Source organism: Natrix helvetica, assembly GCF_964273705.1.
Source record: "Natrix helvetica genome assembly, chromosome: 1".
NCBI lineage: Eukaryota > Metazoa > Chordata > Lepidosauria > Squamata > Natricidae > Natrix > Natrix helvetica.
Window position 1 is genome coordinate 35,855,713 of NC_138548.1, and position 20,704 is coordinate 35,876,416.

At 38.4% G+C, this 20,704-nt stretch overlaps 1 protein-coding gene across 4 annotated transcripts in view; it reads right to left on the reverse strand.

Annotated features, from left to right (window-relative positions):
* The window catches only part of AKT1 (AKT serine/threonine kinase 1), a 158,732-nt gene that overhangs the window by 39,988 nt on the left and 98,040 nt on the right, over positions 1-20,704 (reverse strand). For all 4 annotated transcript variants that reach the window (XM_081969877.1, XM_081969878.1, XM_081969879.1 and 1 more), the window contains exon 3: positions 1,907-2,035. In XM_081969877.1, the coding sequence (XP_081826003.1) occupies positions 1,907-2,035 (129 nt within the window). The remainder of the gene's footprint in view (positions 1-1,906; positions 2,036-20,704) is intronic.

Here is a 20,704-nt window from a genome sequence, read left to right on the forward strand (position 1 = left end):
ACCTACATTTATAAACCTGCATCACACACAGACAACTAATTCCTCATTTTTCAAAAGAGAACTAAATCAGATGAAAATATCATTAATTCCTATTTGTGATCAACTGTTCCTTCTTCCCCAAATACATTTCTTCACCAAAATAAGGAAGTTCAAGTGTATTTAAAAAGTCTGTTCTTAGGAGAACTCTAAACTCCAATTCATTCATGGTGGCTGGGTCTTTGAAATATAAGTAGGAGGTGAACAATGTTTCTGACATAAACAGATACCAGTGCATTCAGTTGCAAATCACCATTATGTGGTTGAGAGGCACCCTAAATTAGCCTAGTATCTTCCTAGAATGTCAAAATATTTACTCTACCCCAAGCACTTAAAACAAGAAAAGAGTCAGATTTCACATGACATGATGGAAGTGTCAAACACCTTTCCCTGCCTTTGTTAGCATCACCCCATAGACTGATAAATGTGGAGAAAAGAACCTTCCATCCATCTCCTTTTATCTGTAAATGGCTTTCTAGGAAACTGAGGGAAAGGACAGCGGAAATACTAGGACAGAGAACATGACTTTCAGAAGGACAAACACATGACGGAATTTCAAGGCTACTTGCTATGATGCTTCAGAAACATCACTTTGTCTATAAGAAGTAGGTTGTTTATGGCTATGTTCCAAACTGGAGAGCAGCTTCATAAACAAGAGGTGAAATAAAATATAGCAAAAATAAATAAATAAAAGGGAGTGAAGGGGAGTGCAAGGGAGCTTTATGTTAATAAAAATATGCAATACCCATTTTGTTAAATAGTTTGCACATTTCTATCTGTTTCGCTTTCTTTTTAAGTTAGGGCCATCAATAGACTAAAAATTGTTGACATGCAGTTCTGACGCTGTGTAACAATTGCCTTAGGTATTGCTAGGTTTGTTTCTTTAAAGGTGTTATATTTTTACACAGGGCTTTAAAGCAGATAAGCTGCAAGTAGATCCTGCAACATTCAGGATTTTGACCAGATAATCAATCCATTTTGCTAGCTTTACCTTCCCTCTTCCCAGACAGAATTTTTTCCTAGGCCTAATAAACAGATTCCTCTATTAAGGACTGCTTGGAGGGTTTCTCTCTTGTTTCTTCTATTTATTGCCTATTTCTACACCCACCCACCCCTTGCAGCTTCCAAACTTGCTAAACTTTCCTCTTAAGCAGGAAGGGTCATTTTCGCTAAAAAATGACTATAAAAATAATGATAAGTATATATGGGGTAACCAAATCATCATTCAGCTACTAAAAGTTACATGAAAAGAAAAAAAAATCCCCCAGCCATTTATCTTGGAAGTGGAGGGTATGTTCTTTTATTCATAAGACATGTAGAGCAGAGCTTGCATATCAATAAAAGTAAAGACTTCCAAAAACTGCCTGTGGAGTCCCTGGATGGAAAGTCTGGATTCCACACATATTTTAGTGTCTCATCTCTATGAGATTGCAATGATGGCAGCAGATCAACACCCACACCCCTTATATTTTCTTTTCTTTCTACCTCTTTCCTCCTCTCCTCTCCTCTCCTCTCCATCTTTTCTTTCTTTGGCTGTTTCTGGTGGAAGGAAGGAAGAACAAGTATGTACTTGTATGTTTTGTGTGAGAATTATATTTGTGCATGTGCAAACATGCTTTTATAAATTGGTTAGTTTCATTTAAAGGGGAATTAATTTTAAATCAATACTAATTATTTCCAAACTATTAATTTAGGTCTGTGTGTGTTCCTTTTGTTTTGAAATATGGTTTGGCCATGAACATAGCCATGTATAATAAGTATGTCGTACATACACGTTAGCGGAAAAATGACTTAAGTAGCTAAAATCATTTTCAAAAGGTGCAATTTGTTAGGGACAGATATTGAAGCTTGTATATTGTAAAATACTTACGAGCCACTGAAAAATTATTTAAGGGGGATTCTCGCTGGTCAACATCTTGAGGTCGCTCTTTATAGCCAATAAATGTTCCATCGTTCTTCAACAGAAAGTACCTTGGCCTCCATGTTTTAATATACTCTCCTGAAATGGAGAAAAGAAGAACCAGAATTAAGAATGATTCGTAAGTTTGGGATATTTTTTTCATACTAATGTTACTGCTACAGGATATAGTTAAAAAATGACTACATGTCCTATATTTCAGAAAGCTGACTTTAGATTTTATTTTTTTAAAACTCACTTTTGCCCTTTGTTTTGATCAGTTAACTTTTACTATATAAATGGTACGACTTAATACATACGTTGATTGCAGAAATCCTTTTTAATACTTGCTTCTCCCCACCACTACTTTTGTTCAATCAGGTTCCTTCCTTCCATTCCTTCCCCCTCAAAAAAAAAAAAAAAATGGTCGCTATACATTGTTTTGACCATCCCCAGCACGTTAAAATAGAAAACATGTTTTTGAAGAGTCATCTTATCAATAAAATCTCTTAATATTGTCATCCAAATTTTTGGTTACCCATTTTTCTTTTCCATCTTCTAACAGTTCACAATTTGACCCTAAAGTAATTCAGAAACTGCATGGACTGGCAAATATCTTACCTTTTTAATACAGACTAATTAATTGATAAATAAATTGATGCATAATATAAAATGCAACAATGAGTACATCTGCTTTTCCATTCAATACGAACTCCATGATAAACAAATATTTTTTTATCATGTTTATTAAAGTCAGCTTCAAAAGGGAAAGCATACTTTCTCCAGCTTCTTGCAGAAAAATATTATTTACTCGGTGTGTGGTCAAATATTGTATTTATTCAATCATCTTTTTAAAAACATATTGAAGCAGAATGTCACTTGAGAATTTTTACATACTTTTTTACAAATAGCAAGAAAAAAACAAAAATATTTTTTAAAAAATTATTGAAGATAAATTTTTATTCATTCCTATTTCTAGACTATACCTTTTGAGTGAAATTCCAGTCCATTTATTAGAAATGAACTCCCTCTCTGATGCATCACGCACAGACCACACCCACCCCAGCTCCGCAAAAGTGAAACACTCATGATACGTTACATGACGCAATTGGGTTTGACCCCTGTGATATAACTATAAGTCTTCTATAAATGAAAAATCAAATGCATCAATACATGCTACACATATGCTAGACAAACTGAGAGGGGAGGAAAGAGAATCTTGCCATTCATCTACTACTGTTTCTCCCATCCAATAAGCCAGGGTTGTCAAACTCGCCAAATGCGTCACGGGCTGGCCACGCCCACGCCCAATTTAGCAAAGGGGGGAAAGTCCCAATAAGTCATGTGACGACACGAGTTTGACACCCCTGCAATAAGCAATAGCTCCAGCAATTATTCTGCTAGGCTGGCAAAAAGTTATTAATTTATCACAAGATATACCTGGTACTGATTTAGCAACTGGAATTCATGACTTTCAAAGAAAATGTTCAGTGTTTCTTGGACATGCCCAGATAACACACTTCCATCTGTGATTTAATGCATTATTTTTCCATTGCAGTAGAAAGGTTTTTGAAAAGCAATTTCATACCAGATAAGACTTTAACAATTTCACAATAGTATTAGCTACTGAACTTGTAAAATGTTAACCCAGCTTTGTTTTACTTTTTAATCTGCTTGCAATTTAGGGTTTGAATTCTATATTATTTTCCTGGAATGCATTTTAAAAATCCTGTGTAACCTCAAAAAAGAAAAGAAAAGTCAAAACAGATGTCCTACATATTATTTTTCTGTTATTGTCATTTTTCATTCTGACAAGTGGAGAATTTTTTCCCCACATTTACATTTTGCAGTGCAAGTATTTTAAAACAATGGGTTGTGTCACTAATTAGCCTGCTGTTTTCTCAAAGCAACAGTCTTATTTAAGCAAATAAACTGATAAACCTGACCTTTTGGGGCAAAACTACTCATTAAGCTTCTCTTTTTTAAAAGCATACTTATCTTAATGCTGATTGCTGGGGTTTTTTTCTTTTTAAAGAACAAGCAATTAATTGTATATCCTTATCTAGATTGATGTACTTGAGAAAAGGTTTCTTTTGTGAAGAAGCAAGGTCATACTTTGGAAATGCTCAAGAACACTATAAATATATATACACGCACACACCTTACTGTCATTTTCTTTTTTTAGAATAGAGCCCAGGTACATTAACTGACTAAGCAGTAAGTATAGAGAGCTCATTGGAACATATACCTTTAATAATATAATTTCCTGAAATACAAAATAGTTTATTAGAACAATTATAGGAACATAATGTATTTGGTTTGTATTCCTCATGTGTAAAAAGTAAAGCCTCTTTAAGGTCACAGTTCTACATTTAAAGTAACTAAAGGCAGCTTTGACTTACTGATCCAAATAAAATTTTCCTAAATGCTCAACATAAGAGTTTCTCTAGTAACCGATTTCTGCTGAAGCATCCACATTTCACATTTTATTCCTTATTTTTCTAGGAACAACTGCCCAAGAACTATTGTGTAGCAGCTGGTACATTCATCAGTAGCAAATACTTCACACGTGGAATGAAATCAACCAACATAAATTTTATATTGCCGAAAGTAATTATTTACCAACAAGTCAAACCCAGTGGAAAGTACCAGTTATACTGGTATACAGAGTGTTGACTTTTCTCCCAGACCTCTGAGCAAGTAATTGTTATGGTTGTTAAAACAGGATCAATTGGGGGACAACGAGGAGACACCTGGAAATAAAGGAAACCTTTAGGTACTTTCTGGAGACAAAGGAGAACTTTAGGTACTTTCTCAAGGTGAAGAAAAAGAGTCTATTTTTTATGTGCTGTAAAGAAAATGGCAGCAATCAGAAAAAAATGCAGCATTACAGGCAATTTTTATTTCTTTAAAAAAAAATCCAACTAATGGCCTAAAGGACAGGAATGAGTTATTTATTCACAACCCAGGCAAAATATTCTACTTGCCATCCCAAAACAAACAAACAAATAAAAATAAAATCTGCCACTGATTGATTGAAATAGTTATTGCTCAACTCAATTTTTATTTATGAGCTTCAGAACCAGGCTTCGATCACATTTATTTCTGGCTCTCCATCTCAAACTCCAGCTGTTCTACCTTCTTCCAAGAAACGTCTCCCTTGAGAATATGGATTGTGCCCTAGACACTCCTCTACAGATGGACCCTCTTCCTCTCCCCATCTCACAGACCTCCTCTCTCTCTGTCGCACAGCCTGCCATCACTTCTTCCACCTGCTGTAAGGCCACTTCCTCCTCATCAATGCTGACCTCCCTCTACTCCCCCTCTACCCACCCCACAAATACAGAGAACCAGCTGGCTTGAGTATCACATTAGTTTTCTTTCTAAGTTGCTCTTAGCTATAATTGCACATAGCAGTTTCATTTGTCTGAATTTTACAAAGCGTATCATAGGAAAGACCAAGATTGAAATTCCTTGCCCAGATGAGAGGTGTATGTTCATTCCTAGCTATGTGATTCTATTTGTTAAATAATTCTGGTAGAGGCAGAAAAACTTAAGATTTGGCTCTCAAAGTATCAGAAAAAACTGAAAACTCCTCTGCTGCTGTCTCTAATAGGGAAACAAGTTAGTACAATTAATCCAGTTACTTTTAACTAATGTCCCATTCAAGCATACTTACCAAATGAATACTCTCTCTTGATTTAAAATAAAATGACTTTAGTAGGTGAAAAAGGATATCTTGAAAGAAAACAAATAGATGAATACAAAAGGTGATAAAAGCAAGGTATACAGGAAGTCCTCGACTTACGACCACAATTGAACCCAACATTTCTGTTATTGAGACATTTGTTAAGTGAGTTTTGCCTCATTTTATGACCTATTTTGCCACAGTTGTTAAGTCAACCACTGCAGTTAATAAGTTAGTAACCCAGTTTGTTAAATGAATCTAGCTTTCCCATTGACTATGCTTGTCAAAAGGTTGCAAAGGTTGACCACATGACCTTGGGATACAACAACGGTCATAAATATGAACCAGTTGCCAAGCATCTGAATTTTTTTTTAATAAAAGTTTTTATTTTATTTTTAATTTTCAAAACAAACACAGCACATCCTTTTTTACATACTGTAGAAAGTGCATCAGTTGGTTACAAAAAGGCTTACGTGCATCTCTTCCACATTAAACAAACATAATTCATATTAACTCAAGTATTTTAACTCAGATATTTATACAGGTTACCATCATCATACCTCCATTTTCATTTGACTATAATTGTTTAAACATCCTTCATCATAAAATATACCAAGATTTAATACATAACCACATACTGGCATTTCATTTACTATTTCTAAAAGCCTCCAATAACACTGAATCCTTATGTCCTATGCTAGCTAAACATCCATAATATTTAATAACAAAGTTTTCTAATCCTTCTTTCCAAATCACTGTTCACAATTTACATCCAATTTCCTTATGTTGTACCCATACCTATATATACGTTATCATTATCCCTCCTTTATTTGACTATATCCTGTATCATATCATTTCCCCCCCTAATAATCAAGACTTAACTGTATCTAACTTAGTTCTCTTTTATTAACCTTTATATATAATCCAAAAGAATTTCTAATCTTCCTTTCATGGGATATTCATATCCCATTATTGCTTATCATAATACTACACATGGTATACATTATTATCATTATCAATTATTTATTTAACTATATCTATTGTCACTAAATTTCACTAAATTTAACTAGTTTTAAATTATACTCTTCCATCTATCAACCTGTATCTTTCCAGTAGCAAAACAGTCTCATATCTTCTGCCATTTGTGGTGTCAGTCCTCTAATCATCTCCTTAATCAACTTGTATGGACTCCTTTTAACAACTCTTTGCTTATAAAATCTCTCGTGTAATTTAGATGCCCTTCCTCTGTTTCCTTAATCAGTTTATTTTTGATTGTCGGTAGTGTTATCAATGCTATTACTAATAAGATTTCTCTCTTTAAATCCATAAATTCTTTTGTTCTTTCTTCTTCTGTATCTTGCCATCTGGGATAGAGTTCCCCTCCATTTAATTCCTCTTTCAGTATTCCACTCTTTCCATTTTCAGCAACAAACCAATCACCATAAAAACAGCAATTTTAAATTTTTTATATTCATTTTCCTCTTCGTTTTTTTTCTATTTTAACCGCCACTTTTTCCATTTGATGAACATCTTCAACTTCTTTCTGCTGTTGAAATTGTGCCATTATCTCCAGCTAACAAACACTGCTGCTCTAGCTTAGAAGGATTTAACAAGATTAAGCATAGATTCACAATAACATTTCATTTTCACCTTTCTCTGGTTAAAAATATACTTCAAAGGAACATCTATGTGCTTTTCTTCTTATCACTCTCTATAAACAAGCAGTGAGACTTTGAAATACCAAGCCAGGATAATCAGTGAAAAAAAATAAAAGTGTTTTGTTTCCAATACACAAACCTCCAGCCTCCAAGTAGCAGTGTTATTGTTGCAATGTTGCAATTTTCTTTGTTTCTTTTTGTATCTTTTTTGTATTTCAAGTTTAAAAAAAAGTTCGATTCTTAAATGATTTACAAAAACACCCACAGTAATGAAAGGGGAGAATTTTAGTCCATAGGTTACAAAGAATAGTAAAAGAAAAAAAAAATAGAAGAAAACTTAATCCATTCGTTTTAAAAGGCTTGCATAAATTCCATCCATGAAGATAGCATTTAAAAAGTAAGATAACCCACTGTCCAAAACCATTCCAAATTTAATTCCGCCACTTATTTCTTCTGTTCTTCAATTTAAATTAATTTTTAAGTTTTTTATAGGCAGTCACTTTTAAAACGGTACAAATTCCTCACCAGCTGGAAACACTTTCTCTTTCCATATCCTTCCGTTTTGGAGTCGCCCGGACTTCATCCGGCGGATGGCTGGATTTTTTGTCACTGGCTTGAAGAACTTCTCTTGGATCAATCAGGGACTTTGCAATGTCCCTGAGATCAGCAAGACGTATTCTTCCTGTTCACCGTCTCTGCGGGACGGTTTAGGTCCATTTGGACCACCCAGCGGCAAAGGTATCGACTGCGATCTGAGAGCATTGAGATTGCACATCATCTCGTCGCGACTTCAGCTCCTCCTGCCCAAACCATCTGAATTTTGATCACATAATCATGGAGATGCTACAAAGATTGTAACTGTGAAAAATTGTCATAAGTCATTTTTTTTCAATGCCATTGTAATTTTGAAGAGTCACTAAATGAACTGTTGTAAATCGAAGATTACCTGTATTGAGAATATTTCTTTTTAAATAGTCTTCAAGTCATATTGACTCTTGGTCATTGCACAATCAAGCCCATGTCTAAGTGGTTGGCCACTACCTCCTTCCTACAGCTTAGAAAAACTGACTTGGTTACCATTCTAGCATGTGGATCAAATTCATGACCTCATAATTAAATTACTTCTTTGGCCCACTATTAGCAACCAGAGCAATTCATTGGGGCATCTGACCTTTTAACAGTTCTGATTTCCTCTACATTGTACGTAAAACACAATTCATTCCCTCTTCTTGGTACAGAGTCTGTATCCCAAGTTCTCTCTATTGTTCCAGATAGATAGATGTTTCAATTATGGGCGTAAAACATGGAAATATTTATGAAAGAGCAGAATGAGAGGAAAGTGAAACTTAAAAATGAAGTTATGAATGAATTTACAGTATAAAAAACCTTGTGAATTTTTTTCCAAATGCATCTCTGAATCCAGGCAATATTCAGAAAATACTTTCACATTTATGACTATCATAGTAGAAAATCAAATGTCACTCTAACTTGTTTAAGAATCCATTGACAACCAAGTAAATCCATTATGCAAAGTTTTGAATGTTGGCTATCTTGTATATTGAAAAGACGGGAAATTATTCACAGGGAAAGGAAAAATACAAAGCTTTTCCCAATTGCTCTGTACGACTTAAGATGCTGTAGCAGTGTAGAAATGCTTTTGGGGGGAGTGTACTTACCCTTGATGAAATGGGCGTTGGTCCTTACCTGATACACTCATTTTCTGGTAGAGACAGCAGCCATACTGGGTATGCTCCGTCCATTAACCAATCGGACTGAGTCTACACTTATGATGTCATCGGGCCCTTGTGGCTCCTCCCCAGTTTCAGATGAAGGAAAACTGTAGACTCAAGTGAGAATTGTGAGCGAAAAGTGGAAGTCCATATTCACTGAATCTGTCTCTCTCTCTCTCTCCTCCGTACAAGGAATCCCTTCGCATGACCCATACCAGGGTGGGGCTGGCTGATGTCTCTACTCTACCAGAAAATGAGCGTATCAGGTAAGGACCAACCCCCATTTTCCTGTTATCGTAGAGACAGCAGCCAGACTGGGACGCATCAAAGCCTGGGCTGTCTACTAGGGTGGGAAATTGTAAAAAGGGTCCATTAGGGCACAAGCACTTGTTGCAGCACCCTGCGCCCAAAGGCCGCGTCAGCCGATGCATACTTGTCCAACTTGTAATGACATATGAAGACCGTGGTTGATGCCCAGGTGGCTGCCTGGCAGATTTCATCCAAGGTGGCTTGAGTGGACCAAGCCACAGATGTTGCAGCGCTGCGTGTAGAGTGAGCTGTAATGTTTGCAGGGACCTGTATGGATTGAAGTTCATAAGACAGTTTAATACAGGCTCTTATCCAGCGCCCCAGACTAGACGATGAAGCCTTGGTACCCAAGGAGGCCTGGCGAAAGGAGATGAAGAGAGCTTCTGAGTGGCGGAATGAGGTGGTGCGGTCGATGTAGATCTTGAAGGCACGACGTACGTCAAGAGTGTGCCACTTGCGCTCCCTCTCATGAGGGGGAGACAGACAGAAATCAGGTAAGGTCAACTCCTGACCTTAGTGGAAACAGCTATTGACCTTTGGTATGAATGTCGGGTCCAGTCTTAAGACAACTCTGTCTGGATGGAACACGCACAAGTCATGCCTGACTGAAAGAGCAGCCAAATCAGAAATATGTCTGGCTGAAGTTACAGCCACTAAAAACAGCGTTTTAAAGGACAACAATTTCAAAGAAGTGGATCTCATAGGTTCAAAGGGCGCAGAAGTCAAAGCCCCTAGGACACGAGGTAAGTCTCAAGTCGGATATCTATGTAAGGCAGGGGGACCCAGGTTGGACACTCCACGGAGAAATCTCCAGACCAAGGGGTGAGGAGGTAGATGTTCAGATGCCAGGCCATCCAGAACAGAGGCCAGAACGGCCACCTGTCAGTGTAGCGTGACGGGTAAGTCCCTGATCAAGCCCCTTCTGCAGGAAGTCTAATATCTGCGGAATGGATGCCCTAAGTGGGTCAACAGTCTGGTTGGAACACCACAGAGCAAAAGTCCGCCATGTGGCATCATAAATGCAGTTAGTAGAGCTTCTGTGTGATGCCTGAATGGTAGCAATGACGTTGAGGGAGATGTTATCGGCTGTTAAGGCTTGCCGCTCAATCACCATGCGGTTAATTGCAGCCACTGGGGGTCGGGATGACAAACTGACCCTTGGTGTAGAGACAGGAGAGACCGTGGGATGCGCCATGGGGTGGAGATTGACAGAGTCACTAGGTTGGCATACGAAGGCCAGCATGGCCAATTCGGCGCTGGCAGCAACAGTTCTGCCTCTTGCTCCAGCATTTTTTGAATTACCCCCTGAATGAGGGGAAGGGGAGGAAATGTGTACAGGAGACCCCCGGGCCACTGGCATCTGAGAGCGTCTATTCCTTCTGCCATGGGGTCCATGAACCTCGAGTAATACCTGGGTACCTGGTTGTTGTCTGCGGTCGCAAACAGGTTTAGGACTGGGAGGCTGAACCGTAGTGTCTGTCGATGGAAGAGGTTCAGATGGATGCTCCACTCCACCTGATCTATCATTGTCCAGCTCAGCCAGTCTGCTTGGACATTGGAGACCCCTGAGATGTGTTCTGCCCTGAGAGATGACAGGTGAGATTTCGCCCACTGGAACAACAGATTGGACTCCTGCATCAGGGACCAGGAACGAGTTCCCCCCTGTCTGTTTATGTGTCCCTTGATCATGGTATTGTCCGTGAGGACTAATATGTGATGGGCCTGAACTGGAAGCGTCTGAGGGCGAGGCGAACTGCCCGCAATTCTAGCCAATTTATGCTGTTTTGGCTCTCTTCGAGGGACCACTGACTCTGAGCCACTAGATCCTGCATGTGTGCCCCCCATCCTGTCAGACTTGCGTCCATCGTAAGTGTGAGATGGCATGGCTCTCTGAACAAGGTCCCTTGCACAATCGCTGGGGACTGCCAGCATTTGAAAGAGTGTAATACCTGTCTGGGAAGGGGAACCCTGAGAGGAAAGCTGTCCCTGTTGGCCTTTTGATGTGGAAGCATGAACCATTGAAGGCTCCTGCTGTGAAACCTGGCCCACAGGACAATCCTGAAGCAGGATACCATCTTGCCCAAGACTTGGGAGAGAAGAAGAAGGGATGCCTTGCGTAGACATAGCACCTTCCTGACAAGTTCCCTCAGACTGAGAATGCGGTCATTAGATAGGAACACCCTCTCTGCCATGGTGTCTATCAAGTGCTATCAAGATAGCGAGTGCTGGGAACGAGGTGACTCTTTTTGAGATTCACCCCGAAACCGTGATTCCACAAGGTGTGAATGGTGAGGCGAGATCTCTTTCTGCCTGAACCGGAGACCTGGACAACAAGAGGATGTCGTCCAGATAACACAGAATCTGAACTGGGGATGACGTGATGTGGGCGGCCAGTGCTGGAAGTACTTTTGTGAATACCCTGGGGGCAGAGGATAGACCAAACGGAAGAGCTCGGTACTGGAAGTGCCTCCCCCCATAGGAGAAGCGGAGATATTTTCGGTGGTCTATAGCTTTGGTCAAATCTACCGACGTGAGGAAGCCGCCTTTCCTCACCGCACGCGAAACGGCCGGTTGCGTGTCCCTCTGAGTGCCCAGAATCAAGAAGCGCCGTGTGGAAACAGCTGTGGAGCCGTAGGTCATGAGCTGGCCGATCTGATTGCAAGGCAGGCTTCCTGAGCGAACTTGTGGCTGCAGGCAATCAGACAGCTGAGGGGAGGCAGCCAGAGATCAGTTTTGAATTTCCCTCCAATTTGTAGAATAAAGGATTAGTTAAAGAACCAATTTAAAGGAACAACAAAAATTTTTGGAAAAATTCAGCAATTAAAGATATAAATAAATAATTTGGAGGAGAGATCAATTCTCATAGCCAGTTCAGGTTGGACTGAGTCTGAAACTGGGGAGGAGCCACAAGGGCCCGATGACATCATAAGTGTAGACTCAGTCCGATTGGTTAATGGACGGAGGATACCCAGTCTGGCTGCTGTCTCTACGATAACAGGAAAATAGATATATACCCTTAAGTTCCTCTTCTAGTCATAAATACTCTCAGAGGAAAAGAGAAGTGGAACACCCACCCAATAGCCATCTGTATTCAGAAGGAAGCACCCTTTTAATTTTAAATGTTAAAATAGCCACATTTGTACTGTCCTAACCTGAAAATAAACAAGCAAAGAAAAAAAAGATATAAGATAATGAATGCCTAATGATGGTTACACAAAATATCTGCTTCTGTTTCTTATAGATTATACTACAAATAATATTATTTGCAATAGTGCTTTCATGGTAAAATGCCAAATTTAGCATATATCTTGCACATTCTTGCTTTTTAATTTTAATTATTTTATTCTTGTTTTATACCGTTTTTAAATATATATAAAGCTTTTATGTTTTTATGTATATTTAAACTCTGTCCAGAGTTGCTCAATGAGGAGACAGGTGGTTTCTAAATTAGACAGACAGACAATAAAAACTGTATATGCAGCATAGACCAAGTCAACCCATACATACTATGGCAAAAAAAAGTGAGAGTTCTTAACACACTTGAACTTTCTCTAGCATTTTGGAAGGAATAGTATGCATTAACAATCAGAAGCAAAAGTATACAGAAAATTTGGTTCATTTTGTATTTCAAGGCAAAATTTCATCCTCAGAATAAATCTCATCCTGACACCTTTGCTGAACAATTTCCCACTGCAATTCTAACCCACAGATCTACAAAAGTTGCCTTAATTGAATGACTAGCACCAATATGAAGACAAGTGCTCACACGAATGATTTCTTGGAAACCGCAATTATTACTCTATCAATTATATCAGAAAGTAGGAGCAACTAGATGACGTCCTGTCCTTTCGGAGTGGACTGAGTTGAAAAATGGGGGAACCTAGCAACAAGGGTGTGTCTTAACGAGCTTCAACAGACTCAGTCCTATCAGGAAGCAGGACGAAGTCAACCCATGCCTGGATGCTATCCCCACCTCAATGGAGAATAAGCCCTCCCCGAAAATACTGCAACACAGCAGCAGCCATGAGGTGACCACACTCACAGCCCAAAAATAATAAGCCCTCCCCGAAAATAAGGCCATGCGCTTATTTCGGGGGAGGGGAGAAAATAAGACCCTGTCTTATTTTCAGGGAAACACGGTACAGTATAAATTTAATGCTTTAGATATGGCAGAGTCCATAAATTATATCTGAAAATATACTTATTTTGGTCACATGTGCAATACCAAGCAATTGATTTCTACTTGATTCAATTACTACTGTGTAAATGACATCCATAGTTTTGCGTACATCTCTATTTACGATCCTTTTAAAAGTTGGTTATGGCTTCTTCAATCAGAACCATGGCTCAAGCATTTCTTTTCATTGAAGAGTAGGGCTATTTACACAGACATATTGAACAATTACGTTTTCACAATTCAATTGTGGTTTAAGCACTTGAATACAATTGCTATCAACAAAGTTGCAAGAAATCTTCTAAAGCCTACCTAAGCAGCATAAAAATAATAAGAGGAGTTCTCATGTAGCCTATCCAGTCTGCTATATTATTTTGACAATCCTCTGAAACCTGATGCACTTCAAGTTTGTTGAATTTTATTTCCAATAATTCCAAGTCGACACTGCCGCAATGATAGGAGGTTAAGAGGACTAAAATCGGAAGTACTTTGGGTTAGGGAAGGCTGATGTAATAACGTAAGTCTGTTTCAGCAAGCATAATTATATAATGAGTGGTCTGCTGTGTACCTTCAAGGCAGCAGTTCTTACTGCTAAAGGAAGGAAAAACAAAGCAAAACCAAACCAAAGAAAAGGCTATTAATTTTAAAACCAGCAGTTGAGTTATATGAGTAATTCTTCCCCAGACACACATACCATATCTTTGGATTGTAGGGGATATAGGATGAATATGGCAGCCAGTTTCTTTCCCCCCTTTTCTCTTTATACATTCACAAAATATAAAGTATAAAGAAACATAATGTATCAAAGTAGTATATTCACCACACAAAAATATCGTCGAACAAAAATGATGTTTCGCTGCTTCACATGGAATTTCAATAGAGCAAGTGAAGCTAATTCTTTTTCACATCCAGGGAAAATGACTCAAAAGTTGAGTTTACATTATGGGAATGAACATGGCTGAATGGTTCAGCACATACTTTGCATTCAGGAGGTCTTAGATTCTACCTTGAGTTCTCTTTAAAATGTATCAGATAGGTGATGTTCTCTGCTTAACAGACTGATGTGCTGCCTCAACAGAGGAAATGTTAACTAGATAGACAAGCGAGTCACATCTAGTAAATGGAAGATTTTCATGCTCCAAGAACAGTTTCACATCAACAGTACACCAATGTTTACTCAAAGCATCTATACACAAAGGAAAAGCTTTGACAAATACCCGACAGGTATGCACAGATATCACATTTTATATCTTTATTACAAAAAATGTTGATATTCCACCAACCAAACAAGAGTGCCACATTAAGCAGGGAAATATTTTGAATCTGGACGCTATTATTCTTGATTGTTAGATTCTTACATTAGCAATAACGTAGAAATAAAAGGTATTATTTGAAAGGCAGGACACTGCCTGATGTTTAACTTGTATTGCCTTCACTGATGCAGCTCTCTGGATTTCAGACTAGGATCCTTTGATGAATAGCATAAATTCTAATATAGAGCCCCAGTCTATTTTTATAATAGCCCTGATATGCTGCATTCATTTAAACATAAAATGAATATTCCAGGACTAGGAAAATGCATTAAAATCTAAGTACAAATGCATTTTCTGAATACAATCCAACCGTGTTAAGTAATTTAAAATCTGTTCAATTCTAATGGATTTAAAGACTAAGGTAGTCCTGCCATAGAAATCAATGGAAGTTTATTATAAATACAGGAAGACCTTTACTTCCCAACTCTCTCATGCAATCATTCAAAATTGTGGCAGTGCTGAAAACTGACTTTGCAATCAAGGCAACATACAGTATATGACAGGGATGTCCAAACTTAGGAACTTTAAGACTTGTGGACTTCAACTCCCAGAATTCCCCAGCCAGCCATGCTGGCTGGGGAATTCTGGGAGTTGAAGTCCACAAGTCTTAAAGTTCCCAAGTTTGGACACCCCTGGTATATGACATTTAAAGTGTCCCCCAGTCATGTGATTGTTACTATATAATCAGTATACATTGTCATGTGCCTGAACCATTGGTTTTTCTTTATTTTCTCATCACAAAATGAAAACACTTGAAAGGAAGAGATTACTTAATAGTTTGCACCTATGTGCTTATATTTGCGGGTCCCAGCTATCAAAATATGTAAGATGGATGTTACTCCATGCAATTTGAATTAGGTAGACCCAATCAATAGAAATGAACTTTGAATAATTTAAAATTGCAAAGGCATGTGTACATACTATAAGCATACAGTACAGGCACATGGAAATTTATATAGTAATTACTACATATGGGAAAACATCATACAGAGCTATGTTTCTTTTAAACGCATACAAGTATGCACATTTATGTATTGAATTCTGGTAATAAGAGTAAGTCTGAGGCAATATGCGGAAGGAAGGATGAATTATTTATTTATATTTACATGCCACCAATCTCACAGAAATTTGACTCTGGGTGGCATACAATAAAACTACAAAAACAGTCATTACAAAAACATTCTACAACTAAAACATTAATGCTATTATTATGAACCAAAGGACTTGGGAGAGCAAAAGAGCTTTAGATATTAAATACAATGTAGCCACTCATTAAATCTCCAAATGATAAAAAAATCAGTTCTATTGGTTAAGTAGTTCTGATTATTTTACATCTACTAAAAAAGTCATATTATAAACAAATTGCCAGAAAAGATGAACAGTTTATTAAGTATAGCTTTACTGAATGATTCAGCGTTCGGTAACACCTTAGTTTATGTTCTCAAACAAAAGATTAACTGAACAAAGGTACTTGGATTAACAATTCAAGATTATAAAATGCTTTCTTTGAAATCTATTCCTCTCCCAAACGGCCTGCTTTTAAGCAGGCAATTTAAACTCTTCCATCGGTTGCCCCAAAGCAGTTTCCAGATAATGAACTCAATTTTACAATGGTTTCTCATGTATACAGACTTCATGTCCATTGTTGTATCAAACCCATATGCACAGCACATTAAAATTTCACATTTGTACCGTCTTGCAATGCCAACCCAAAAAAGCTCCCCTAGTAGTAAAATGATCTTTTTTTTAAAAAAAAGTGTATATGCTTTTAAATATTTCAGAATAGGAAACCCTTTTGTTTCATGAAAAGTTAATTCTGCCGAGAGCTGCATTATGGTCTCTTTCACCCAACTTTCCACCAGTGTATTCACCAAATTGGGAGCTGTCTACAACTGATGGAGTGCTGAACATCAGAAACAGCTGCCACTCCCTGGGAAGTAAGTAGAGAATAATGAAGAGCAAAGCACTAGCAGAACAAAAGGAAATCCATCTTTATTTACCAACTGCTGCAAGCTTCTTGACGCATCAAGCTTATTTGAACATCAGTATCCAATTCATAGCAGAGTGCAATTAAGAAATAGCAACTTAACAACCAAATTATCACTATTTTGGAAGGACTTTAAAAAAAAATCAGCAGCAGTTTAAAGCACCAGTAGTCTACATAGTCTAAATGTTGCAACCCTGAAAGATCCCATAAAAGTCTACAAAATGTTGCAAGGTTGGAAAAAGGCACATCAGAGTTTCAACTATTCAGGTGCAAAATGTTTTGCATACCTCTGTGCAGCAATTCTATGCAGGTATGTCGGTTTGGCATATGTGACCCATCAAGAATAGATAGAATTTTCTGTTAACCAGATAGTTCAAATCTCCATATCTTAAAATAATGAATTGCTTTAGGTAAAACTGCTCCCGTCCCATGCCATAGTTGTCCTAATAGATGAATAATAGTAGACTTTTTACATGGTTGCATTAAGTATTATGTATGAACCAACTTGAGGATTCAGAAAAAAAGTGTTATATAAATGCTAAGTGACAGATGGTATAAATGTGAAAAATGCTACTTGCTTCTCTAGTATGTGTTCCTGATTGAGATGTTCCAGTTTTATTTCACACACAGGCAGTCATACACAGGAGGGGTCTCCAACCCCCCGGGCTGTGACCCAATGCTGGATCGCAACCCGTTTGGAACCAGGCCACAGAAGTGGTGAGCAAGTGTGCATAGATGCATGTGTAGCTGCATTTGTGAAAGCAGCGAGCCCACACGCATGAAACCATCCCCTCCCCTCCTGCCGCTGCCCCCCTTCCGGTGGTCCGGAAAAGGTGGAGACCTCTGATATATAGGATTCAAATTATTGAATCCAAAAATCCATGGACTCTTCAAATACTAATTCCAGTACAAGTTAGAGACAAGTTTTTTTTATTATTTCAATTTAAGTTTGTTTCGCATTTAGGTTGTGGTGAACTAAAACTCATGCACAAACTCAAACACAGATTGATTCACACACACATTCAAAATCAGCAAGACTTGGAAGTTTCTGTGCATGCTTTTTCTAAATCTCTTAGAATAATACAACAGATAGCTGTGAAGAAGTCAGCCTACTACAATTCAGATCTTACCCATAATTTCTGATGTACCCTATTTTTCAGAGTATAAGACTCACCGGAGTATAAGACGCACCAAGATTTTAAAGAAGCAAATTAAAAAAAAAAGTTTTTGCACTCTGCAGATCTTCCAAAAATTGTCTGTTTTTTGCAAAAACGAGCTTGTTTTTCCTTAAAAAATGAGCATGCATAGCCTTTAGGAGACTTATAGAGTGCCCCTGGGGGCTGGGGGGATGGAGAACGAGCAAAAAGCAGCCTGATTTTTGCTCATTTCTGCCCTCCTCAGCCTCCAGGAGCACTCTGGAAGCCTCCTAAAGGCTATGCACGGCCATTTTGGTGAAGGGTGCAGGGTTTCGGAAGGCCAAAAATGCTGTATTCAGTATATAAGATGCACCCAGATTTTCATCCACTTTTTTGAGGGAAAAAGGTGCGTCTTATATTCTGAAAAATACGGTAGTTAGACAAACAGTATATATATTGAAAGCTTAATGACAAAAGAACAAAGAAATAAATGGTAATAAATAGTTAATGTATTAATTCTAGAATCATAAAATTACTAAAATAACTTATTTAATTAAAAAGGGCATAACATATTCTATTCAGCAAGTTCTGTGTTTACGTAAGGTTTAAATTACCAAGAAATGTTGAATGCTGGGGTTGTGTTCTTAACTGACCTGCATTATATAGGTAATATGGGCCTTGTATTGTAACTAGTGTTTCAGTTCCAGAATTCATCACTACTTTGAAGGAGGATTAAATCAGCCTCCTACACTGTAGTGACATCCAGGTGTGATAGTCTTCACATCTGGAAGGAACCAGGTTGGGAAAGGCTAAATCAGACCCTTTCTTCAATTGGGCTGTTATTTTTGTGATTAAGCTGGCCCTTCATTCACAGCAGAGAGAAGATCAGAGCTAGAAGCTTCTAGTTCCCAGATCAGGTTTCTTAGCTGTAAAACAACTATTTTCAGTTTTTAAAAAATCCACTCACCCTTTTTCTATCCTAGAAACCCTAGAATATGCATGTAGCTCATTGCCCCTTTTAGATGATTAGAGCAGCTGGAAAAAGAGAGAGAAATTCCAGTTGAGGAATCTATTCAGCAGAATTTTGTGGGATACGGTAGAAAGGGAGAGAGAAAAGGGGGGGGGAACGGAGAGAGAAAGTGAGTGCAAAACTCAAAATATGCTAATGTGGCCGCAAATATGCTTTTGAGGAGATGAAGAGTTCTGGGTTGCCCCTTGAGGAGAAGCACACAAAAGCAACAATCCTGCAGATTATTTTGTTATTTTTTCCATGCCCAATCACTCTTTGGGATGCACATTCAGACTCTGCCTCCAACAGACAGCTGCAAGAGACTGGACTGTGCTCTGCATTTCAATCAGCCCGTAGAGACTCCCGTGGAGGATGCTCCCCAATAGGAGAGGTCAAGCCCAAGTCAGCAGACGGTCTGCACCCAGACTCCTTGCTCTGGCAGCTTAGCTTTCACTGACCATATATGGAAGGCTGTTCTGATGGCAGCCGTGTTCCGAGGAAGGCCAATTAACATGGACCTGCCTCCGCCTCCTTCCACAGGATACTATGGAGAGAACCCCAACCGCTTTCTCAATCTCCCCCCCTCCCTCCTGCAGTTCAACTCTACATGGCAATGATTGACAGGAATGGCAACAGGTTAAGAGTGGCCTCTGCTTCATATATTGCTCTGAATTGATTGCTGTTTCTCACGGCCAGCAGAAAACTAACAATATATTTGGCACCTGCTTCATTATGGTATCTTCAGGGAATTTGAGGGCGGGGAGTGTAAAGAATGATTAAATAGTCTCATGTTTAGAGCAACATTCATATAAAGGACAGATGGGAGGAGAAAAGGTTTTGCCCTGTATCTGAAAACAACCTCATTAAAAAACAGAGGATTTTATCTATCTGGACCCAGCACACATCTGCACATCAAAATGGAATAAATGGCCGGTTGATTAGACTAACCTTCTCCAACTTGGAAACCCCCAGATGTGGCAGGCTTTAATTTTCACAATTCTTAACTTCATTCACATCATTCCTAACGTCCAGAAGTAATGGGTGGAAACTTATTAAGGAAAGATCCAACCTAGAACTAAGGAGAAATTTCCTGACAGTGACAATTAATCAATGGAACGGCTTGCCCTCAGAAGTTGTGGGTTCTCCAACATTGGAGGTTTTTAAAAAAGAGACTGGATAAACTATTTGTCTGAAATGGTCCTCCTGCTGGAGCAGGGGATTGGACTAGAGGATTTCCAAGGTCACTTCCAACAACGTTGTTCTGTATTCCTCCCTCTTGCACCAGAAGAACAAGAGCAGTTTCAGTGCAGAAGAGAAAAACCACAAGTGTTTTGTACAGAATCACACAGATGTTTTTATACAGAATTACAAAACTTCCGGAATTTTGAAAACACTTTACAATTAGTAGTTACGTGAGTTAAACTGCAAGGGAAAGCTCTGTCAAAATTACTTAATTAAAGTAAAACATTTAATTAAATATGGATTCCTCACATCAAAAGTTTTAGGTTTCAGAAAGAGGTGGGGAAAGCACAAAGCCTAAATTCCCCAATCCTAATTTAATTGGCCTTAAAATCAAATCTTTATTTTGTAGCAAACTGAAGACTTATCTAAGTAGTGTGCTTAGGTTTTTGTTTTTATTTGTTCTTAACAGTCTTTTGGGTACTCTCCGAATGCCCTGGACTACTCAGCCAGCATGGTCATGGTAGTCTAGCACACCTGGAAGGCACCAGGCTGGGAAAAGATAATTTAGCAGGTCCAAACAAACAA